Source organism: Lagenorhynchus albirostris, chromosome 4 (assembly GCF_949774975.1).
Source record: "Lagenorhynchus albirostris chromosome 4, mLagAlb1.1, whole genome shotgun sequence".
NCBI classification, from domain to species: domain Eukaryota; kingdom Metazoa; phylum Chordata; class Mammalia; order Artiodactyla; family Delphinidae; genus Lagenorhynchus; species Lagenorhynchus albirostris.
This window is the reverse complement of record NC_083098.1, coordinates 17058631-17085624: the sequence shown is the minus strand read 5'-3', so window position 1 is coordinate 17085624 and position 26994 is coordinate 17058631. Positions and strand designations below refer to the sequence as shown.

The 26994-nt window shown below is 33.4% G+C and overlaps 1 protein-coding gene across 4 annotated transcripts in view; it reads right to left on the bottom strand.

The window, feature by feature from the left end:
• Positions 1–26994, bottom strand: part of RAP1GDS1 (Rap1 GTPase-GDP dissociation stimulator 1) — a 156618-nt gene that overhangs the window by 84752 nt on the left and 44872 nt on the right. For 2 of the 4 annotated variants that reach the window (XM_060147589.1, XM_060147590.1), the window contains exons 3-4: positions 13991–14113; positions 11144–11269 (exon numbers count right to left, since the gene is read on the bottom strand). In XM_060147589.1, coding sequence (XP_060003572.1) covers positions 11144–11269; positions 13991–14113 — 249 coding nt within the window. Of the gene's footprint in view, positions 1–11143; positions 11270–13928; positions 14114–26994 lie in introns of all 4 variants that reach the window. The other 2 variants (XM_060147592.1, XM_060147591.1) reach the window with 2 other exon arrangements.

Below are 26994 nucleotides of genomic sequence, written 5' to 3'. Positions count from 1 at the left end.
TAAGCATTCAAATGAAAAATTTAAACCCATCAACATCTTTTCTGAAATTCAAAAAAACAACTTATTCATGATCCAGGTGCAGGTAAAATGCATGAAAGACTAGATATAAAAGCAAAAGCTATAAATATTACACCAGTGAAATTACAAAAATGAGTCATGAAGAAAAAAAACATCATGACCGTTAAATACCCGTATATCAAAAGGAAACATAAAGCTTGCAATTTGGTGGCACAGTATTATATTCAGGTTTAAAATTTGCCTTTATTTAATGTAGGATAATTTCAAATATTTATATATTTACATTTATAATGCAGGATCAGGAGACGAAAGCACCAGTTCCACAGATGCAGTTTAAAATTAGGTCACAGCACGGCATCTGATGGACAGCTTTGGCATGCCTACTGATATCAGTATTAATTTATATAGACCAATAGATTTCTCACATCAGTCAAAATTGTTTACAACTCTAATTTTTTAAAAAAGCCTTTATATAATAATAGAGCATCCGTAAGTCACACTGCATTTGCTAAAGAAATCACTGAAGTTACTCTGTTTACCAGGCTTTTATATTTCTACATTACAGTAAGTCCCCTATACATGAACAAGCTCTGTTCTGAGAGTGCATTCATAGGTCCAATTTGTTCGTAAGTCCAAGAAAGTTAGTCTAGGTACCCAACTAACACAATCGAATATACAGTACTGTACTGTAATACGTTTATAATACTTTTCACACAAATAATACATAGAAAACAAACACACAAAAAATAAAGAAAACATTTTTAATCTTACAGTACAGTACCTTGAAAAGTACAGTAATACAGTACAACAGCTGGCCTACAGGGGTTGACATCAAGTGAACAGGCAAGAAGAGTTACTGACTGGAGGAGGGAGGGAGGTGGGAGATGATAGAGCTGAAGGATCGTCAGCAATAGGAGACGGAAAGCAAGCTGCAGTTTCACTCACACCAGATGTTGATGAAATGCAAGTTCGCATCTTTGAAAGTTTGCAGCTTGAAGGTTCATATGTAGGGGACTTACTGTATCAGCAAAAGACTGAATATCTGTATTTTATAAACAATTTATTAATTAAACTCAGTTATTTCATAAAATTACCTTAAACGACTTCTGAACAGCATTCAGGCAACAATGTAAATAATTTACTGCTCCAATTTATTAGTCTAATTGCTCAAGATCAAAATTAAATTTTATTCCAACTATTTTAAATGAGACGCTTTTGTATCAAACTATTTCATACTTTAAAAAAACTACCCTAGACGATGTATACGTATTTGCATGTGTGCTCACATGTGTATGTAGTAATGATTTAGAATTTAACTTAAACTGATAACAGCACAGTTTCTCAAAAGGTACATTATTCCACTCAGCAAGAAGAATGTGAATTATTCACCTTTAAATAGTATTTATCTTTTATATTCCTTCCCAACCAAGGGAAAGACTCCCGATACGCAGTAGGGATAACTTTGATTAAAAATAGAGAAAGTTTTCAGTACTTTAGCTTGGTTACAAAGAAGAAAAATAGAAAAATTAAAACAGAACACAATTAAGAGCAGAGGATACTATGTATTGACAGGGCTTCAATAAGCAGACTAGACATTTTATGTTTAATGTGTCTATACATAGACTTTATCTTTAACAGGTGAAATTAGGATAGTAAAGGTCTGGGAAAAAAACAGATTTCAACAGCAAAAACAAACAAAAAATCTTACTTTTGCAGAGCTTCATAATTAGACTTTCCCTACCCTTTTTAAGACTTTCCCTACCCTTTTTAAATCAGGAAAGGGAAATTCCAAATGCCATTTAGGCTTTGACGCAGAGGAGAGGAGAGAATCTGGTATCCAAGGGACACACACAAAAAAATTTAATTTGGCAACCATATATGACTTCTTATTGAGTTCAAAAAAAGAAAAAATCATCTAATACTTTTGCCATGTACAATGCTCCCTCACATGTTGTCTCTACTTTCCTATCTATTAAAATTGATCACAACTACCTGTAAACTATTAGTCCATCTCTTTAACAAGGCATTAGCTTTTTTATAACATGGTACATGGGAACTAATCAAGTACTGGAAAAAAGCAGCTAAATATATAATGTGTTCTTTGCCATACAAGTTTTATGAAGGTAAAAATTTATAGACTGTTAGATTTTTAAATACCATTTTAATAAACAAAAGGTATTTGAATGTAATATGAAGCACAAAAATGGAAAAATCATAGATCCTCAAAGTATAAATTATCTGAAGGGTTACTAAATATTTAACATTGCTTAAACCTAGTACAGTACTTTGCAAGAACCAACCAAATTAATGACAATCAATCCAATCTCACTTCAAAATTCAATTTCATTCTCTCCGCCCCAGTCAGTATTTACCGTATCATACCTGGGTCTACTATAATGGCTTTTTGATATCTCTACCTCACTTCTCCTCTCCTTCCAATACAAATTGAACCCTTCTATGGAACTGAAAATACCAATTTCAAGTTTTCTTCCAGTGGCTTTTTCCTGTCCACACATTCCAGCACAAAAACAACTCCTTAGCCTACATACATTGTAAGTGCACAACACAAATCGATAAATGAATGCAAAATCAAGATCTCTACCTACAGTAAACCTTCACTACCATTTGGTTACCTAAAAATCATATCCTTATGACTGCTTATAATACGCCTCACAGCCCCAACTCTGATCCCTTCCCCACACCAAAGCTTCTTACCGTCACTTTGCAACTGACTTCTATTTAATAATGAGCTTGACTTGTACTTTACTGGGAAGATGGAGGCCACGCCAGAAGCACTCTTTTGACTGCTCTCTGTACTACTGTAAATTGTTTTTTTATAGTTTCACCTATGTTGTTATTTTTCTCTAAGGAAGAATGTCCCTTCCCATTCTAACACCAAAGATTTCATTTCTTCTTTTTTCATCTATGATCTTTGCCCATCAATCATTTACTCCAGGAAATTTACTCTGTCCTTGTCCATAGGGTCCTAGCCCAACAAATAAGTTCCTGTTTCCACTACTCTAATTACTCTCACAATGCTGCCCTTCCCACAAACCGCTTCTGTCTCTTCTTTTCTCATTCAATTTCTAGAAAGTTAATACCCTCTTTTCATTTCCTCATTACTCACCATAGCCCTTGAAATTCTATTTCTTTCTCCACAAGACTCGACTTAGAGATTTTTTTAAAACATGAATGTCTGTTAATCAAATGACAAAATTCAGTATTTTTCTTGGCAGTACCTGACAGTGTTTATCACCCAACTCTTTGGAATCCATGACAAGAAAATTGTTTTCCTCGAATCTTTCAGTGCTTCTTCATAAGCTCCTTCCTTTCTTCTATACTCAAAATGTGGCTGTTTTCCTCACGCTTTCCTTTAAACATTTCCTTTAAACATTTCCATGGGTCAACCATCACTTTTAAGTGCGTGAATCTCAAAGCTCTGTCACCTGAATGTGACAACAGCACCTCAAATTCAACATGCCTCCAAACATATCCACCTGGTTGAGATCTATTTCTGTTGTTGATATTATCCAGATTTGAATTTTGGACTCATGGACTCCTTTCTCTTACCTGATACTTTCTTGGATTCTTACACACACACACACACACACACACACACACACACACACCCTCTCTTCCTTTCTATTCTCTCTTTTATTCTTCAAGCTTGAAAAGAAACAATAACCTTCTAACTGGTTATTTTTCATCTAGTCTACTGTCCAATGGTTTTTAAGTATGAATGTGTATTAGAATCATCTAGGGTGTGGCCAAGAAAATGTATTTTGAAAAAGTCCACTAAGTGTTTCAGATACATACTTCTTGTTAAGGGCAACTGCCTATCTTATAATGTACATCTCTTTCAAATTAGCTTTTTCTACGGGATCGATCTGCACATTTAACTCTTGCTCAAATACCTCCAATGACTCCCCACTGTACTAGCCTTTTTCCAATATGGGTTCCAGACATATCTCTCTACTGTATTATCTACCTTTTAAAATGCTTTTCTGTGCTCCTGAATAATCTCCTAATCCTTTCTCCACATGTCCAGATACTATGCAGATTGACTGCTTCCTCCTCTATTAACACCATTGGGAGGGCTCAAACACAAATGAGCTCCCTCCTAGATCTCTATTGTGTATCCTCTTACAGCACCATCACTGTGTCCTATTTTACTCACATGTTTCATTACCTTAAATGCACTATTAACTCTTTAAACAAAGGAGACACACTTGAACAATTAAACAGAAGTGATTACCAGCAAAACATTTTCCCCCTCACATTATTTGCGTTGGTTTTTCCAGAACAAAGGTAAATTATAAACTACTTACAGGCTGATCCTGACTCACCAGAAATCTCACCTGAAGTAGAGGCTTGTGGCCCAACACAGAAATCCTCCCGAGACTAGGAGTGCTAATGCCTAATCTATCCCTACAGGATGCACAGAAGGCAGAACCTACTGATTATCTGTTCTGATCAAGGTCCCAAAAGTATGAACTGTCTCTCCCTAAATTTTATTTTAGGGCTGTCAATTTTTTTGTTGATTTTTTTCCCTTAAAGTCAAATTTGGAAGGAGAAAAAATTAGAGGCAATTTTGTCCTCCACTTTAATTATATAAATCCAATAAAAAGAAAATTACTGTTGTGGGTCATACTTTAAATGTTTATATGTACGTGTATATGTATATAAGTTTGTAATTATGTTATATACATTTCTTCTTCCCACTCCCTCAAGTAGGGCTGATAGAAACAAGGTCATTTCCCACAGATTATATATATGCCTCTTAGAAATGTGGAGTTTTTTAAAGGTTTAATTTTGAAATAATTAGAGACTCACAGAAAGTTGCAAAAAAAAAAAAATTAGTACAGACAGGTCCTATGCACCCTCCAACCAGCTTGCTCCAAGGGTAACATTTACATAACTCTAATACAATATACCAACCAGGAAAGTGACAATCTACGGACCTTGTTTAGATTTCATCAGTTTTTATATGCATTTGCATATGTGTGTGGGCATGTATAGTTCAAAGCAGTTTTATCATGTGTATAGATTCATGTAACTGTGGTAGTTTTAAATATTCACTATCGTGTAAATCAAATTTTATCAAATCGGTAACAGGCTTAAAAATAAAAGATAATTATATTTTTTGGTCTCAGAAAATAGAACTTGGATACATTACACAACACAGAAATTGAGCAGGTATAACGAATGCAAAGTAGAACTGTATTTTGGTTTAAAATAAACTAGGAAATATATTCAAGTCAAAACTTCTTGAAAATTTTAAGTTGTATGCTTGAATCAAGTTCAACTACCAAAAAACAACACATTTGGGCTATATTGTCCAAATAGAACTACGTTTGCTAAAGTACTCCGTATTATTTCTTGGATTCTGTTAAAGATGTGGTATAAGAAACAATCATATGGAGACTATTTGAGCAATTTTTTAGAACCGTTATTGAAGATACTGTCTAATGCAAACCAATATCTTTTGCAGATTTTAAGAGGAATGTATACAGAATCATCTAAGAAGCTAATGATATCCTGATGATAAATCTCGTCTAGAATTTGTCTCAACAGTTTTTTGTTTAACTGAAGAGCTACAAAATTTCTCCTTAGCATAAAATAAAAATTACATAGCATATCAAGTTTTTCACCTTGGCAACTGAGATGCTCAAATTAAATTAGTGCTCATTATGGTAAGTATATTATCCCTGACTCTTACTAGATTTATCTTTGCCTCTCCTTATATGGATTCTGTCCTTTATACTTTAAAAAAGTATATCCTGAGTACATTAGTGTATGCATTGCATTATGTCACAGCATACTTTTTAGAAACAATAATGTTATAGAATGAATGTTTGTGTCTCCCTAAAATTCATATGTTGATATTCTAACCCCTGATGTTATGACATTAGAAGGTAATTAGGTCATGCAGGTAGAACCCTCAATGAAGAGACAGGAGAGCTTGCTTCCTCTAGCTCTCCTCTCTCTGTGAACATACAATAAGAAGGCTGTGGCCAAACAAGGAGTGTTCTCACCAGATACTGAATCTACTACTGCTTTGATCTGGGGTGGATTTCCCAGCCTCCGAAACTGTGAGAAATAAATGTTGGTTGTTTAAGCCACTCAGTCTGTGGTATTTTAATATAGCAGCCCAAACTGAGTAAGACAAATGATCATACATAAATGCTACGTATTTCCTTTGCCTAGCAGTTCATAATTTATATTGTACATCTATATATAACCTTATTTAATCCATACAACAGTCCACTTTTCCAATGAGGAAACTAAAATTCAGAAAGATTAAATGATAATTTAGTAAATGGTAGATCTGGAAATCTTATCAATCTGTAATATTTGCCTTCCAGAGAGCTTACTAAAATTTTACTTATTTATAATTTTATTAATTTAAAAATAAACTATATTTTATAAGCAATGCACCATTTGCTTAATTTCTAAAAAATGGCTCCAAATACTACTCCCATCACCCATTTATTTTCATTCTGATCAAAAACCACATATTAAGTGTATACTCTGTAATTGTCCATAAGTTGTGTTCCTTTGTGCATTTTATTTTCTCCACCATATTAAAAGCTCTTTAATGGCAGGAACCTTTTATAGAGCTTATGATAGGGTTACAAAACAACATCTATTTCCAACTCCTATATATGTAGGAAATCTTTACAAGAGAGGATTTTCATGTGATAATAGCCATATTTACTGTCTCTAAAAGCAGTTGCATACAGTTGTTTATTCTTATATACATGATGTACTCTGATAATAAATTTATTAAAAATTACAACAGATTAGTAAAAGCTGAAGAATCTTATTTTTATACTTATTGGTTGATAATTCTATTCTACTCTAAAATTGAATACTAAAAGAAGTAGGACAAATCTATAGACCTGCAAACTCTTTAATAACATAATCAAACACTTAACCTAATTTATATCACTGAAACAAACATTTTAAATGTAAGATATAAATAGTTCTGTGTTTAATATAACTGCTGCAAACATATTCTGACTACTTAGGCAATTTCAAAGCATGTCTGTATGACTCTTATCTAACCAACTTACATTATGAAATATTACAGAATTATTGCTAATTCTTTTTCAGCGTTTGCAGTCAGAATAATAAATTTTTTCTTCATCCCTTACATTAAAAATAGTGTAGCACAGTTAGAATCCCTAATATATAAATAGGTCCATGCATGTACTTGGGCATCCTTTCATTTTTACACTTCTTGAAGTCATTGAAATAAACAATACTTAGTTTACCTCATAAACAATGGCTTTGGCAAGCCTGATTACCACCTCATTTTGGTAGATTTATTTCTTCATTAGTGAGCAAGAATTCAATTTCCTTTATATCATGTAAGACAGCATGTCATACAAGCTTCTTAAGTGCGCATCTTTCTAATAATAGGACTAATTACATAATCAAAAGCACTAATTTCATTTCTGTAAAGAGGTATATTTGTTTAATTTTAATTAATTTGAATTTTATATTATTCTTTCTCTGGTATACAAAAAGGCACAAATATTCAATTTCATGCAATCATTTTCTTTTAGCCTCTACTAAATGACTTGACCAGTATTTCTGATATCAATTATTTCCTGACCTCAAACAGTACCATCTACAAACAGAGAAAGCTCAGTCTCCAGTCACCAATTTATCGCTACGAATTATAAACATGGGGGGGGGGATTTAACATGAAGCTCTTCGATACTATAAGACCATTTAATTATATAAGCAATTTTAAATGTGCACAGTTATATAAACAAAACTAATCATTAAAAGAAGAGAATACCACAAAAATGGCCAGGTAAGGAGAAAAAGGGGCTCATTTTTTTCCATATCACCTTTGAGAGAAATGTGTAATTAAACAGGCCAAATGTATGCACTGCTGAGATGTAATACTACGTTATCTAAAATCATATCCCCTAGCATATCCCATCACAGCTTTGCTGACTTCTTTCCAAATTGAAATATAATTTTTCTCTCTTCTTTGATCTAAAAGATGTCAAACTTCTTATAAAAAGAATTATTTTGGAGAAGTTAAAGGGCAAAGAGTTAAAACGTTGCTTATATCAGAAGTCTGGATACTTCGAAAAAGAAATCCATAAATGCCTTGGCAGCTCTCTGGAAGCACAGAAAAAAGACCAGGCATTTTAAATGAAAACTGTTCCCACTCACTGATGCTTTCATCTCTATATGCAAGAGAGAGACTGGGTGGGATTCAAAAAGTTCATCAGCAACAAGCCTCATCCTGTCCCATTTAGCAGTTATATCAGTCTATTACCTGATGTTAGGATATATAAGACCGTTTCCTTCCATTAGGAAGAGTTCCATAAAATGGGCACTGTCAAAGCTGGGAAATCTGAAATCTGACCTACTTTTTTCAAAAGATTTCCATGAATTTCGTGGTAAGTGTAATTCTTTCTACAGTTAGAGCTCTCCTTTCAAAAAGAACTGTTAACTGACATATGCTGGCAAATTGCCTTATGTTTTAAGTATCAAAATAAAAATCTATAAAATATGCACAAATTTCTCACATATTTATCTCTAATACTGGATTCCCATGCTACTTTATGTATATGTTGACTTTACTATCTGTTGTAAGCCCAATAAAATTCTGAATAAACCCACACTAAAAAATTATTCATTTGGAATACATTTATAAAACAAGAATAAACTGATTAGTCCTATGGGTAAGTTTGATAAAATACAAACGTGAATTTTAAAACACATGTTATCTGTAAGAAGAAGATTCCTTGTATGTACAAGGCTGTCATTTGTAGTTTTCTATTCTCCATTTAGGAATGAAGCATTACATTCTTAAGAGGGAAGAAGGTTAATTAATTAATTAAAATAGAAGTTATTCAATACTTTTTAAAGAGAGAAATCTAATTTCTGGGTTCTTTCAAACTCCTGCTTGTCATAATATGTCACTGCATTTCAAGTAAATTAAAAAATCAACCACACAGCATCACATTTATAGACTTTGATATCATTCTTGTAATTAAAATAAAGGTGCTGTACTCTTCCTACAACTATTCTGGAGAAATCACTCATAAACTGACATAGATTTAATTTCAAATAAAAGGATAAGAAAGCATACAGTATTATGGAAATTATATGCTTAAGACAGCATGGCACAATGAATACATTTTTACCACATGATTTACAGTAATAAATCACTTCTTATATTTATTCATTTTTAAGATTACTAACTTCATTTTCCTTAAACAAGGTTTAAATGTATAAAAAGTCTGTATTCAGTATGCTTAATTTTCTATTTATAATTTTCATTGAATTGAATGAGAATAAAGTGGTTATAAATATTCACAAATAAATGAAACAAAAAATTAACTTCATAGCCTAAAGCATATCCACAGACTTTATACTGTATACCTCATAAGAACAGAGTAAATGGATATGATAAACAGCATAATAATGGACTTCAGTTTCATCAAAATGATACTTATTAAGTAGACATTTATTACACTAACTTCAAGGTTCTTTAGCGTATACAGGAAATAAAATTACTCTGTGCCCATAAAAATCATAGCAAGATGAGATAATAGATCACTATGGGTATTTCTTCCATTGTGCCAATATTAAGTGAAACTCTAGGACAAAAGTACTCAAAACAGATAATTCCTATGATGTTCAAACAATGCATAATTCAAGAATATCTAAACTGAACAAAGATTAAAGAATACTTTTGATAGCCTTAAATTCTAGTAATAAACACAGAAGATAAGCATAAAAAGAGTAATGATTATACTCTCCAAATACTTGCCATCAATCTTTGCCTATTACTCTGCAGGGGTCTATTAAATATACATTGTTAAAATTAATCATATAAAATACACATTCATTCTTGAAAGCTAACGTTAGAAGCTATAGTGTTTAATAAAAATCCTAAATATGAAAATGCAAGTTATAAACATAGAGCACTAGGATTTTATAAACAAAGCTAATACCCTAGGATAGTAAGAATTGGAATGAAGGCACGGATAGGTAAATTTATAAGCAGGATTAGGGACTGAAATTCTCCAATTAAAATTCACATTAAAAGACATCCCGTGTCCTCAGATATAATATATAATATTCCAGAAAAAGGAAAGAATAAATGAGGCTAGTCTTACCACCACTGCTACAGAGAAGTTATAACTGAAAGCTGTAGTTTCAATCTTTTTTTCTGCTTCTTTCTTTTATTATAAATAAATATGTTTATGACTTTATTTTGTCTGGCTTATATGCACAAATCACTTTTTGAAACACTGTGTATTATAAAAGAGCTATCTATGATTTTTGTACATAAACTCAATGGGGAAAATAAACAATAAAAGTTATCCTAGTTGTATAAATAGAACTAAATTCTTAGGAGACTTTAAAGGTGAACGTTAAAAAATGTGTTTTTGTCTCAGAAATCTAAGGAAAATCAGGATAAGCCTAACTAAACTGAATATACTCAAGATTTTTTTCTGTATTTTGTTTGCATATACGTGGGAAGGAAAAGTAGAAAATGTAAAAATTTTGCAATATCTATACCCATACCCAAGTTCTTGCTTTCTCTTTGCCTAGTAGAACAGTATATTATATAAAGTGGTGAGGATGACAATGACATTATGACAAATAGGAATGGAATCAATGCAAGATGCAATAGGCCAATCTAGCTCTTGAGAAGATAATGGTTTTTATGAATGGCTTTACTGAATTGCAAGTAATTAAAAATGTATTTGGACAGACTTAGAAACTAAAAAATGTGTTCAGAAGTATTCTCATGCAGAGATGGTACTTCAATAAAACCTAATTGAAAAGATATATTTTTTTCCTAAAATTAAAAGCTCCAATTCTTAGAAAATGACTTATTTTCCTCCGAAAATATCATTTGTGATATGAGAAAAAGAATTCATTTCAGATAAGTCTAAGATAAAAGAATACTATGGCCCGAATTTCCATCGATTCAGCTACATAAGCAGAGCTAAGTCATACTGGCTCACATTAATGTCTTAGCCTAGAAAAGACAGTGCTAACACTAAAAGCAGAATTATTATGAAAATCGTAATTCTTAAACAAAAGTTTATAAGTGTACCATTGCTATTTCAACACTTACGGCTATCGTAACATATGTTTCCTAGAGCCCTGCCAGTTTGAAGCAGCACTTCCTGGTCTTTGCTATTTAGCAGCTGCACCAGTGGTGAAATTAATCCTGCATCCACACATGGAATTCGCATAAATTCTGAAAAGAAGAACATATTTAATTAAAAATATAAAGATTCTCAATTACATAAAAAACCTCCCTTAATAAAATAAATATCTAATATGAAAATGTTTAAGATGGCTTACTATCTGAAGAGTACATTTCTGTCTAAAAGTATCATTACAACCCTACTAAATACTTCATGAAATAAGTACACAAAAATGAGTGGGGTCATATTTTTCTTTGCTGATAGTCTCTACAATAAACCAAAAGAATTTTTCATTAACTTTCATTATACCTAATTTATCACTATCTTCTTATACCTGGATGTTATAAGAGGAGGAAGGTGGAGGGGGGAGGGGGGGAGGAGTTGGAGGAGGGGAATAAGATGTAAAGGTTTTGTTTGCTTTCACACATTTTCAACTTCAGTTATCAGCACTGTAGACACATAAACAGTACCTCGTTTCAGAAATTTGTTGTTGTTGTTGTTATTATTATTATTAGACACTCTGAGAGTACAATTCTAAAAAGGAAGAAATATTCAGATACTTCCTCTTTTACTTATTTTTCCTTTGCCTCAAATCCATCTTAAATCTGTTATATAGGGGAACACTTTATTTAAAAGATATCAAAATCTTTTACTGCAATTTATGGTCATAGCTATGCTCCCACGTTAAACTTGCCCCTGGAACTTCTTACTAATACTCTGGATTTTGAACATCAGCACATAGTCAGGTACGCTAATTTTTAGAGAGTTCCTTTTGTATGTACAAATTTAACCATAATTATATTTTATAATTAATCCAAATCTAACAAGTATATGCTAACACTTCTCTTCTATTATTATATAACGTGCACAGCAGAGTGACGATGAACAGATCAACTTCCAATTTCTTTTTTTCTCCGGTTCACACAATCTTCTTTCATTGTCAAGTTTCTAACCAGAAGAAATATAAGGCTAGTTAATATCTCTGTTGGGTCATGTTGCATTTCTGAAGATATTTATTTAAAAAGAAAGACTCTAATCCACTTTCTCAGCCAGTCACTTAAAAAAGAAACAATGTGACGATTAAGCAGTAAACAACCATTTAAACGGATCCCATTTATTTTAACCAGTAGGGATTAGTGGCATGCCCTTAACAAGCCTCTGATTAAAAGTATAAATGCTATAAATTATGTCTTTAAAACATAGTTGTCATCTACTAGAGTGTAACTAGAAGCAACCTCTAGCAGCAGAGTTATCATGCAACTGTGACCAAGTATTATAAGGATTGATACTATTAAGTAATAAGATCATATAGGAATGGCAAGCCATTTCAAAAAAAAATCTATTCAAAATTTCTCAATCTATGTTATGTGTGTGTGCTCATTCTTAAGAAAAAAAGTTTTAAGATAAAAATTGATTTCTGGAAACTATACTGTGTTTCTAATGAAGTTAAAAATAAATTACTTGATCTTAAAAATCAAGCTGCTTTGCATCTAAGAAGATTTAGATAGTGGTTGCTCTAAGTTAACAAACAATATCTGAAGGGGTTTCATTTTCAAACTAGATCTGCTTCAGGAGTTCTTTGTTGTCCCAAGGTGATCCCTATCTATTCAGAGCAGTTCAAATCTTCTTGAAGTACACTAAATACTCCAGACCACTAGGAATCTCTGAACATTTATGACCAGCTCAACTCCAGAGCACAGCATAATGATTATAAATTACAATAGCTTAGATGTACATACAAACAATAGATGGTCAGTTTTCATTAACAACCAAAAAATGATTTACCAATATTGGAATTTGGAAAGATATTTTGAGCACCTCTAAACAAATGAAAAAATTTCATGGCAATTCTTTCTGGTAACACACATATGAACAAGTTGTTTTACTGGGCTAAAAACATACTTTACAATGCCACCTGCCACAGTGATTCCACAATGTATAAAATTGTGTAAAACTGAAGCCAGAATTTTAAAGTTTCTTTTTTTAAAGTATAATATATGCAACTTACTAAAATAAAAGAACTAAAAATAATATCAAACTTTGACAAACTGAGGCATACTAATGGTATTACATTTAGCATGGCCTCCCCTTTTGCTTAAAAACTGCTTTAAGAAGTCAGTGTTTTTCTCAAATTGACTAAACTAAAATCATACACAAATATTTCTGCTACAAAATAATTCTTCCAAAGAATCCCCTCTCACTGGATATAAACCATATATAATGGGACGGCTATTTTATAATCTATGCTTTGCTATCATTACATGGAAACCTAAGAAATAAATGTTTCTCATGAAGATGAATTCAGAAACCAGTATGTATTCCGACTACACTGTTGCAGTCAAGTGCCAACGTCAGTAGGTCAGACTAAAAAGAAAAAAACAGTGAGTTTATCTGGATATAACACAAACCAACGTATACACTGAAAAAGGGTAAGCTCTCCTGTGACAATGAAGACGAATGACTCAGTGGCAGCTCAAGAATCCTGTAACCAAAGCAATAAATGATACAGGTACAGGACTAGCAGTGCTGTTCTTTAATTCTACTCTGAAGGAATGGAATAGCAAATGGGAAACGTACGAATAGAATGACTATAATGATAGTCATTTTAAACAACATTTCATTACGTGAAAAAAGTCAAAGAAAAGAAAAATAGAAAGAAAGTAAAAAGGTCTAATCTACAAAATTAAAACATAAATTAATAAAACATACTGACAGGTAGGGTGTAAAACTGAAGATGTTCCCAGCAGAAAAGTTCTTGAGGAAAACCTCACCATTTTTGGCTATTTCTGCTATGATGTTAGCTACTTTGGCTGTGCAGGAAGACTGTGGAACCAACAGACTTGCAAACAGTTGAAGTATTCCACTTCCTTGGATTTTTTCACTTGTTTCCATATCTGAAAGAGATACATACAAAGAGCTTCAGTGAACATCTTCAACACTAACACTGACAACTTCATCTACAATAAATTTTTCTTTAAGAATTTTCACCATCCATAATAGAAACAGTTCATTATATATCAAAATGTGTATATTTATATAAAATTACCTTCAGTTCCACAAGCTGCTTTTATGTTCAGTTTTTATCTATGCAAAACACTTTCTAATACAATCTTTTCTAAATCTACAGATTATAAAGGAATCCTTTCTGAATATACCATTTGCATACCAAATTTACTTCTCAATGTTACTTCCAACACTGTCTATTCAGAGTAGGAATGCTTTACTTTCTACTTCCCTTCTGAATTCTCTAACAGTGTGTTATTAATACATGTGAATTCTATGATTACCTATAATGCTACAGCAATTAAAAAAAATAAGTGGCAACTAAAAACGAAACCTCATATCATTTTATATGGAGTGATAGAAGAGACTATTCAGTTCCATATGATTACTATGTTTCTCACACAACTTATTCAAACCACCACTAATGAGAAAGGGAAATAGTCAACAGCAATAAGGCCATGGTATTTAGAACTCTATATGGTGATATAGAAATTCAAGAAGACCTACTTCTTTCCTTTTCTTTCCATCTTTGTTAAAATACAAATAAAGAGCCTTTGTATGAAATCAAGCTGCTTCATGTAAAAAGCATGACCTATTAAAATAAAAAACAGGAACACCTGGAATGATGATGGAAATAAAGACAAGCTCAAGGAAACAAAATTTAAAATCACTATTTGGCTCTTAACAACGAAGAGGAATGGCATTGTTTAAAAACAGGGAGCTATAAGGCTCATTAAGACATTCTATTTAAATTTATTTCTATGTGTAGCTCCTCTATATCCTTTACATCCTTTGGTTATACAAACAAACAAGAGAACTCTAACGATTTCTTGTTAAGTAAATGGCAGCTGCTCTGATCAACAGAGAGTAGGAAATCATTTTTAATAATTTGAGAAAGTCTACAAAAAATTATCTATTTCTTTATAGTAAGCGCTGATTAGGGCTTCCCTGGTGGCGCAGTGGTTGAGAGTCCGCCTGCCGATGCAGGGGACGCGGGTTCGTGCCCCAGTCTGGGAAGATCCCACATGCTGCGGAGCGGCTGGGCCCGTGAGCCAGGGCCGCTGAGCCTGCGTGTCCGGAGCCTGTGCTCCGCAACGGGAGAAGCCACAACAGTGAGAGGCCCGCGTACCGCAAAAAAAAAAATCTCTTCATATAGTAAGCGCTGATTGTTTAGCTCAGTGTTTTTCAAACTGTGGGTCCCAATCCATTAAGAACCCTGAAATCAATCTGGTGAGCAAGGACCAGCAATTTCTTAAAAAGAGAAATAGAATCAACAATATCCACAACAACAACAAAAGAATAGAAAAAAATTTTTTTGCGGACAGTAAGGTAAAACACTGAGTGAAACACATGCACATGTAACTGTATGTGTGTGCTTACTGAATGTAAAATGTACCACTAATCGTAGATTCTGGTCAAAAAGTTAAAAAGCAATGTTCTGTGTAACCCAGGACTAGCCAGGATTCTGGGTTAAAGAGGTATAACACTCTTAACATTATCAGGGCTGAAGCAATAGAAAATTATATGGAAAATTATTTATAAATTTGTAAAAATTGAAAATTGTAAAAGTTCCATGGATTTGTTATCTTAAAAACACTTCTTTGCAATTACTGTAGTTACTTGGGTATATGTGCATGTTTATATATGACATTAGTACAAAAGATCAAGTAATCAAAATTAGTCAATGTTGAAACTCCATCCATGCATTTCCTTTTCCATACGCCTAGTACACTTTAATACAGCTAATGCTATTTTGGTTTTCTTACATTTTATGTACTGTAATAAAAAAGGATATTTTGGAGATACTTTAAAACAGCGCTTTTTATTAGGTGAAGAAACAGAAGCCCAGAAAGATAAAGTAAACTTGTCTAAAGTCACCAATAATCATAGAGCATGAAGAGCAAATTCAGATTCTACTACACTAACAATTCAACATGTGTATCACCTGGCAACCACTGGTGTTATTTTTTAGAACAGAAAACTTACTTAAGCATAAGTAAATGAAATTTGTCTTTCTGTACGCTGCTACTCACTGGTTTCTCACAATTCAGATTATTACAAATGTAAAGTACACATGATAGAACATAAACACAGGAGCTGTCCTTTCAGCAAGCGCATTTATAAAATACAATGTGGCTTTTCACTTTTACTTTGTTTCTTGGATTAAAAAATACGTTTTTAAGGTACCACCTGAAAATCTGACACCAAGTTTCTGTTAATTATTATTATCATTATTATTCTTTCTAGCAAGAAGCCAAAAGAACTGAACTCAGTTTGCCATGTTAAAATTCTTCCTTTTCTGACCACTGCTACAACGGTAGGACACTGGGGTTGACTGCCCCAGGGGTCTTGTCCCACCATCTGCTGGTGCTAGGATGACAGCAAAAATCTGGCATGAGGGATGAATCATGATTAGATGTGAAGCTGAGGCATTTGTGTGTGTGGAGGCGAGCAGTTAACTGCAAATCACCCAGGCACGTCTCACTTTAACTATAACTAAAAAAATGGCTTAACATCAGAGCTGAATGTCAGGGGCACGGGGAAAAAAAGAAAACAAAGCAATACAAGACTCTTGCACTCTGATGAGTTTCCATGGATTACAATCCAGGGAACTGGGAAAACAGTTATAATAAGATGAATCAAGATTTGGGAATAGTATTTTTTTAATACTATTGTCAGAGAAATAAAAGGGAAAATATAATCTGATTTTTCATATAAATCTGATTTACAATTTAGAAAAATCGAAAAGGAATTCTATTTACTTGCTAGCATGTGGATTTATATATAGGTTTAGAACTTAAACAGCTGGGAATTATCTTCTTTCGTTTGTCATGAAAACATAAAGGGCCAAATACTGCTTATCATTAAAATGCCACTATCCAATAAACAATGACAAAGTTTCAGCCTCATTTCATATATGCTTTCTACACTGGCATTCTACTGCATCTCACAATGTGTATCTGTGAACTAAACATGTTCACAGATATCTGTGAGCACCGCTGAAATGATTTTAAGAGAGCATTAAGAAGGCGTCAGCGGTGGTGTTTGCAGGTCTAAATGAATGACTGCTTGTAAAAAGAAATCATGTGTTGTGATCAGGAGTCCTAAAAAAAAAAAAGGCAGACTTTTCATTATCTTTAGCCATACTACTACTGACATTGGAACTATACCCATTTTAAATATTTGCAGGAATCAATTCCACTTCTTTCTCCCCCTTCACATTTAGGTGCAGTCATAAAAGCGTTTGAGTATGCCTACAAATTATAGGCAGCTGGCATTCCTTGAATTTTGAAGGACCCATACATGAAGGGCAGTTGCTACTCTAAAATAATATCTGTGGAGCTACGGCAGGAGTCATATCCATTAGAGTAGCCCTTGCAGTTCTGCAAGCACTATTCTGTCTCTGCAGTCCTATGTCCACACCCCACCTGACCTCCTGGTGGCAAGAAGCAGCTTCGTTATGAAACTGCCAGTGACAGAAAGAAAAAGAAAACTGAGCAATTGGGTCAGAGAAACTTGAAAGAAGGGTAAATCAAGAAGCTGTGCTACAATGCTATAGGGAGAGGAGAAGTTAAAGCACAACTCATAGAATTTCTCAAGACCAATAACCCAGGAGAAGACAGAGAATGGGTGGAATAGGAATGGGAATTTAAGATATGGCTCGAAAAATGCTAAAGTTCCCAACAAAGCTGCCAAGTAAATACATTAAAATAATTGGCTTTACAGTTAAATATCAAGAGTAGGTTTTCAGGTATGCTGCTATAAGCTGAATTTATGAGGTTATGTTGGCATATAGGCTTTATGAGGAGAAGCTAATGAAGAGCATTTGATAGCCAATTTACAGTAAACTCCAAATTAGAAAAACAAAAATAATGACTGTCATTACTGTGACTCTATTAGATTAAAAATGTACTTGGATTATTTACTTCTAGTTATGAGAACAATAAAGAATTGCTATTTTTACTTATATTATATGTCCAAGGATCCTCGTGACTGACTGTGAAGGGAAGATTCAGATTTGGGATTGACTGCAAGGACAAGGAATATGACTCCAGGGCTGTGTGTGTATCGTTGTCTCTGGGGAACTATTTATTTCTCAAGGGGTAGATTTTTAGAATAGGGTGTAACAAGAGATCTGGCCCTGTGCCTGGGAGATCTGATCCAAATCCAAGGTTTCATTTCCTACCACACAGACGAGCCCCAAATCCTCTCTCCCTTTATCCAAAGGAAAACAAAGCATGTGCGCTTGGATATACAATAAATACCTCAAATTTATCATTTCCAAAATCCAATTTACTCTCTTCCTTTCCTTTCATTTTAGTCTCTATTGCAGTTAATGGCAGGGAACCCATCTAAGCCACAAGCCCTAGAATGATTATAAATTTTTCTTTTAGTAAATGCCTTGCTACCACCCATGTTAATCAGAAAGTACTGTAAGTTCTGTAGATTCCATCTGACTAGCATCTTGTGCATCTATCCTTTCCTTGTTACATTCGTGCTACTTCCAGTTCTCAATTCTGACCTTTATTAAATGCAACAGCCTCCTCAAGAGTCTCCCTAACTCCAGCCTCCCCTGCAACTGTCATCTACATTGACGGCAGAATAGCTTCTGGAAATACAAATTTTATGTCACTCCCCTACTTTAAATCTTTAAATGATCGTCTATAAGTTTTAATTAAACATTCAAGCACATCCATGACATTTATATTTCCCAACCATATCTCCTGATACTCCTCCATTGATATCCTACATTCTAGCCACATTAAATTGCTTATAGAAGTCTAAATTAATCATTTTATTTCATACTTTCTTACTGCATTTGTTCCCTCTCTGAAATGCCACACCCACACCACCACTATAGCTAATTCCTACACAGAGGCATAGTGTCCTCATTTAAAGGCACCTGACTGAGAGCCATTTAAACTTTTAAAGATACCTGACTACCATAAAAACTCATTTTTTAAAACAGACATGTGACATAGGCATGATAGGTTATGTTTTCTTCATACTACAAATAAAGCTATATGATTATATTGGAAAAGCAATAAGAAACCAATTTCTGATTCCTAGTCCAGTGCTCTTCCTAACACAACTGTTAATTTAGAAGATATATAGTGCTAACAATACCTTGACCAGATTCACCAAGTTATTACGTGACAAATATTTTTATTTAACATATTTTTCAGAAGTAAGAACTAAACTAAGACAACTGGGTAAGAAAGGGATGCACAGTATTTTGAGATAGATAAATTGACTCAGTGATTGAAGGAGAGAAAGGGAACTGTGTATAGAGAAAATGAAACAGGTTTAAAATATATTTAAAACACAGAAGAGGACTATATTGGATATAAGATTAAAGGACCTGATAAATGAGAAATTAATGTTTCTAAAAGAAAATGGAAGTATATGGGGGGTTGTTATAAAATGCTTTTTCTTTCACTGATGAGAATCTTTTTCCCGCAATAAAGATTTTAAGCAAATAAAAGGAACATGAAGTACAGGAAAGAAAAGGCTGGATATAGTCATGAAAAGAAACAGGGCAGAACAAAGACCCACTTGCACAATGACTCACCATCAGAAAGAGGTCTTACTAAAAGATTAAGTTGTGAGAGTCATTTATAAAATTACAATAAATGATTTTGACAGTTTTGTAGTCATTTCAATTCCAGGGATAATGTAAGCTGTGGGAGTTGGAGAAGTTATGTATTTGGAAATCACTAGAATAAGCAGGGAGATCTGCTAGTCTATTTTCCTTAAACTTACCACCAACTAGGTCAGTTGCTAAAAACTGAGTTGGTTAAAAAATAAAAGAAAGATATTTGCTGAGAAATACCCGGAGGAACCGTGCTAATGACTGTGGTAAAAGCAGAGTATATAACTAGAATCGTTCAACTCTAAGTTCACAGTAATTACTGAAAACGTGGTCCCTACGGTAAACGTGGATTTCCTCACTTCATACTAAGAGAACAAGGACATAGTAAAACACAGTGAAGGAATATTTTTAGTAAAAGATCTATCTCCATCCTGTGAAACACCTTGGGGAAAAATATGAAGTAAACAAAGCTAAAGAGATTGGCATCTGTAGGTCACAGGGCAGTCTTCATGTAGGGATTAATGACCTTACAAAAATAGACCCCAGAGAGATGCCATGCTTCTTCCACCATGTGAGGTTCCAGTGAAAAGACAGCGGTCTATGAATCGGAGAGCAGGCCCTCACCAGAATCTGCTGGTGCCTTGGTCTTGGACTTCCCAGCCACCAGAAGTGTGAGGAATACCACCTAGTCCAGGCTATTTTGTTATAGCAGCCCACGTGGACTCAGACGTATGGCATAAAAGTCCTTTCATAATTTGACCCCTACTCTCTTTCCAGTTTCAGTTTCTGATTGAACTAGGTTTCTTCCCCACCACTGTGACATTGTATATGTTGCCTCCATTGCTTGGGATGTTCTTCCCATAATCCTTGTGCCCTCACATGACCTGGGTAAAGTACACTGTATTTTCAAAATCCAGCATTCCCTGATCCTGCTTATCAAATTCACCCCTCTTCCCCAATATTCACACACAATGTTGTAATTGTTTCCAAGCTGTTAGAACCTATTTGGTAGCTGAAGACTTGGAGTAGATGAGATTATCCACAGAAGATGTCTTTTTACTGAGTCCCTACCATATTGGGAATATAAGCTAAAGGATACAAATCATATCCTCAGTGAGCTGTCTGGTAAGAGAAAGAGAGAGGTAAATAAATTACCACAGTTCACTGCGACTGATAACACCATGGAGGTTACATACAATGTATAATGGGAAGCAATCACAGTTCCATGAAGATCATAGAAATTTCCATAAACAAGGTTAACATTTAAACTGAGTTCTGAAGCCCAAAAAAGCATGTTCAGCAGAAAAAGGAGAAAAATTTATTCCACAAAGAAGGAACACATAAAAAGCACTACTATCTGAAGCTAGAGACCCTAAATTTGTAATAGCAACATTCTGTACCACTGGGTGATTTTTTTACCAGCAGCTGGAGGCTGCCAGAATTGAGAAGTGGAAAAGGTAGATGGCTGATATTATCTAGGGTTTGAAGAAAAGGTAGGTAAAAGGAGAAGGATAAGATAATCCGCCTATGAAACACCCATTTATCCATCAGAATCTAGGTGAAATGTCAGTCCCTCTGTGACACTCTGAAAGACTCTTACAACTATGAATTGAACCCAGTTCTCTGAACACTTTGTAATCAGCTCTATTATATAATGTGTTATACTGTATTAAAACTTATCTGTTACTTGTCTATCCAATCGCTCCAGGGCAAGGTACCAACTAATGCATGGTGGTACCCAATTAATGCTAGTTGAATAGAACTGCCCTGTGCTTAAGGAGTTTATAACTGAATAAAAAAAGGCATACACACATAATTAATATACACCGAAATAAGTTCAACTAGAGGGATGCATAAGCTGTCCTACAGAATACTAAAGATGGAGCAACTGAGTTACATTTATTAATGTTGTAGAAGTTGTAATTACTTTTAACAGAAAAGAAGATTGAGCTTATAAGGAGACTGTCTTATATTTTAAGAATTTTCTCATCAAGAATGGAAGTCTTTTTGGTAGCATTACCAATCGCTAGCTTATGCAGAGACTAAACTTTTCACTTTGCATTAAGCTAATCAGGTCTCAGATTACATTTTTTCAAAAGCAAACATATGCAAAAATGTTCTTGAAACTTCAGACATCATTTTAGAAACTACTTTGTTTTTATCTTATCCCTCCCACATGCACACATCAGAAAGAAAAGGTGATCAATCCATAAGTAAGTTATTATGAGCAAAATGAAAACATTCTGTTTGCTCCTTTAGTACAAGGAGGAGAAAAGACGCGTAATGCTTAAATATGGGCAGAGAAAATTACCAGCATCTAAGTGAACTCACCTCAGAGAACACTGTGTGCTAAAACCCAGAATTTAAATCCAGATGTCTCTTAAAAAAAAAACCCCACTACTCCGCCTTTTGGAGTCTCAGTTTGGGGTTTATCACAACAAATACTAAAAAGCAGGTCATAAAATCAACCTTAGTCAAATCAACTAGATTTGCTTGTGGAAAGCTCTAATGTTAAGGGCATCATTCCTCACTAGCAGTTATCCCAACACATAACTATTATGCCACACAATTCATTTTGATATGTCAGTAGAATATAGAGTCCACTTGTGATGGTTACTTTTACATGACAACTTGATTGAGCCATGGTACCCAGGAATTTGGCCAAACATTATTCTGGAGGTTTTTGTAAGGGAGTTTTTGGATAAGATTAACATTTAAATCTGTACATTTTAAGCAAAGCAGATTGGCTTCTACAATGTGGGTAGACCTCACTCTATCAGCTGAATGTTTGAATAGAACAAAAGACTGACCACCCTGAACTCTTTCCCCCACGTGCCCTGGAGCAAGAGGAATGCTGGCAGCAGAGTAATTCACGTGCAGGGTCATGAAATCTCACATAGTATTCTGTACTACTGCTCCAACTCTGTATAACTAGAGTCAGAAAAGAAAAGTGACTTTGACTGTATCTAAATGTGTTGGCTTTCTGAAATTTTAAGAAATTACACAATGCATTGTTTGTTTTTTAACTGGTAATAAAACAGCCAAAATTTCCAAGTGAAGGCATCTGACAACAGAAGGCACTGAATGCTACTAAATTCTAGTAAAAAAAATTAGAGTATAAAGATTCTCTACATTATACAGTCCACTGTATGAATACCACCTAGAATATTATACCTAAACTCTATCTTACTAAGCACATGAAACGTTCACACTTTCTCAGTTATTGATGATTTCTGAGGAAAGAGGTTGTGTTTATTTTTACTTATTTGTTAATTTTTTCTTTATTTTTGAAATAATTGATTTATAATATATTAGTTTTAGATGACAACATAATGGTTCAATATTTTTATAGATTATAATCCATTTAAAGTTAGTACAAAACAATGGCTACATTTCCCTGTGCTATACAATATATTCTTGTTGCTTATTTTATAAATAGTAATTTGTGTCTCTTAATCCCATACTCCTATCTTGTCATCCCCCGCGCTTCCCTCTCCCCATAGGTAATCACTAATTTGTTCTCTGTATCTGTGAGTCTGTTTCTGTTTTGTTATATTCATTCGTTTTATTTCTTAGATTCCACATATAAGTGATAACAGAGTATTTGTCTTTCTATGTCTGACCTATTTCACTAAACATAACGCTCTCTAGGTCCATCCACGTTGTTGCAATGGCAGGATTTCATTCTTTTTTACAGCTGAGAATACTCTAGTGTGTGTATACATACACCACATCTTCTTTATCCATTCATCTGATGATGGGCACTTAGACTGCCTCCATATCTTGGCTACTATAGATAATGCTGCTATGAACATTGGGGTGCATGTATCCCAATGATCCAGTGTTTTCTTCAGATATATACCCAGCAGTGGAATTGCTGGATAATATGGTAGTTCTATTTTTAGTTCTTTGAGGAACCTCCATACTGTTTTCCATAGTAGCTACATGAATTTACAATTCCACCAACAGTGTACTAGGGTTCCCTTTTCTCCACATCCTAGCTAACATTTGCTATTTGTAGACTTTTTGATGATAGCCATTTTGACAGGTGTGAGGTGATATCTCATTGTGGTTTTGATTTTAGTTCTCTGATTAGTGATGCTAAGCATTTTTTCACGTACGTTTTGGCTAGCTGTATATCTTCTTTGGAAAAATGTCTCTTCAGCTCTTCTGCTTGTTTTTAAATTGGGTTCTTGGTTGTTTTGATATTGAGTTGTATGTATAACTAGCAGTTATCCCAACTGGGATAACTAGGTTGTTTATATATTTTGGATATTAACCCCTTATCAGTCATATCTTTGCAAATATTTTCTCCCATTCAGTAGGTTGTCTTTTCGTTTTGTTGATGGCTTCCTTTGCTGTGTAAAAGCTTTTAAGGTAAATTAGGTCCCATTTGTTTATTTTTATTTCTTTTGCCTTAGGATACAGATCCAAAAATATACTGCTAAGATTTATGTTGTGATTTGTTATAAGACAGCAAAATGACCATGAACCACACACAGTTAAGAATATGGTATATAATACTTTTGGCCTTAGTATTCTTCATCAAGATCTTACTGTACAGCAAATAAAAATAATATAGTATCTTACATCCAGTTAAAGAGATGTATAGCTGACTTAGCATACATTTCTTCAACTCTTTTTTAATATGCTTCTAAAAAGTGTTTCTTAATTTGGAACCTTTTCCACTTTCTGGCTATTCTTCCCTTACTCTCAATATTTCAAGCAAAGAGTTAACCTTTTACTCTCTATTTTGCCTTTAATGTTACTACTGTTTTTCCGATTTCAAAAATATTTGCAGTTGGTCATTAATATTCATATACATTCATAACTCAAAAACTGAAAATTGCAGTAGGTAATAAATGAGTAACAGTGAAAAGTGAAATAACTTTGCTTTTGTTTATTTACTTGGTATAAAAGATATTCCCATGGTACGGCATCTCTTCCAGTTTTAACATAATAGATAAACTATAGGTTTACATTGATTAAGATTCATATAAAATCAAACCTCCAAAAGGAGAAAAATTTATTTCAATTACCTATTTTTCTGGCTAGTGTTTCTTTTTCTTCCTCTAAACTAAATGTTAGAAATTTTAAAAATGATTATTAATGCCAAGTAATTAAAATATTTTTTAAATTTATAAAATAATTTATATTCATGTTTCATTAAATCTTGACATACCAAAATTCATATAACATTACAAATGTCTAAGAGGAATCTATGTAAAACTACACTGCATAAAACTACATGTAGAACTAAATTTATATCTCTGTAAAACTATATTAAAATGAAGTAAGAAAAATAATAAGCAATCAATTTCACACTGTCAGGGCTGAGTAATACAAACTAACAAAAAAATGAATATCTCAATTTATAGCTATAAACATAATTCAAAGGCTGATATAATATGACCTTGTAATTGTAACCAAACAATTATCTGGTGGCAAAATTAATGCTCCACTGACTGTAGTTTTGAGCCTTTGGGGGCTGTAAATTACTAAATTGAGAAATTTCCTAAAATGTTTATCAGAACATTTAATAATCATTCATTCTAAAATAAATAATTAACATTATTAATTTTAATTATTCTTTAGGTACTAATTCTCAATAGGTAAACGTTTGTCCCTGAGTACACAAGGGAAGATATAAATCATACTGAACCTCACTATTCTACTAAATGACATTGAATCTGAGACTGTAAAACTACACTGCACTTTCCATACTTAAGAAAATCTTCCTCTAGAATTAACGCTCTCAGCAAATAATTTCATTATAAATAAACTTCAAAATAATAAAAAAGAAAAATGTTTACTATTCTTATACTGAGTAGGCTAAAGATTTATGGTTTAGAGGTACCTGTTCTTGATTTTTTTAAGAAAATCATTCTTTAATTAAGACTATCTTAACATGAAAAAGGATTTTTATATTAAGTCCAGAGGTATTATATTGAATGGTGAAGCATTAGAAGGGCTTGCCACTAATATCAGAAACTAAAATAAGATACTACTCATACCATTGTTATTTACTATTTTGCTGGCCGTTCAAGCCAACTCAATAAGTCAGCTATAGTTACAAGGGAAAGAGGAAACAAAAATAACACTTTATGTTCTGACTGCAAAACCCAAGAGAACTAGCTAAAAAATTATTTTAACTAATAAGTGAGCTCGAAAGGTAGCTGAATACAAATAAAAGATATAAAAATCAATACAGCTTTCAAACTGATCTCTAACAAAACGGCCTGGAAGTTATAATAGGAAAAAGTCCATTTGCAAAAACAACCAAAATAATGTAGAATACATAGGAAAAATGCTTTAAATAAGATATATATGGAAAGCATGTGAACCAAATTACATAATCTTAATGAGACATAAAGAAAGAAAACTTGAATAAAAAAAAGATATAATTTATGTTTTTAGAATAACAAACTATTAAGAAGTTTTCAATTCTTTCCAAATTAATTTATAGCTTATCCCAATTTCAACAGCATTCTCCAGGAATGCAACAAAGTATTTACACAACTTCTCTGATATAACAAACCCATGAAAATAAAAAAACTTTGAAACAGATTTATGAAGAGGAACTTTCTCAATAAAGTTACTATAATTAAAATAGCATGGTTACAACACAATAATAGACAAACAAATTAATGGAATAAAATAAAACCCCAAGACTGGCCCAATTATATTAAATTAAGTAGTTATTATATGATAAAAGGAACATCCTCAACCAATAAGGAGTAGATTAAATAGATTAAATGACACATGGTGTTGGGAAAATTGATTGTCTAGAAAATAATAAAATTAAATCCTCACCTATGCCATATATAAAAATAAATAATTGGGGGCTTCCCTGGTGGCACAGTGGTTGAGAGTCTGCCTGCCAATGCAGGGGACATGGGTTCGTGCCCCGGTCCGGGAAGATCCCACATGCCGTGGAGCGGCTGGGCCACTGAGCCTGTGCGTCCGGAGCCTGTGCTCCGCAATGGGAGAGGCCACAACAGTGAGAGGCCCGTGTATCGCAAAAAATAAATAAATAAAATAAAATAATAATAATTGAACATAATAAAATCAAATAATCATAATAGCAAGACTATATGTATTTTATATAGAGGCTTCCCTTTAGCAAAAATAATGATTCATTAATTTCTCAAAATGTCACATTTATAAATCCCAAAGTCT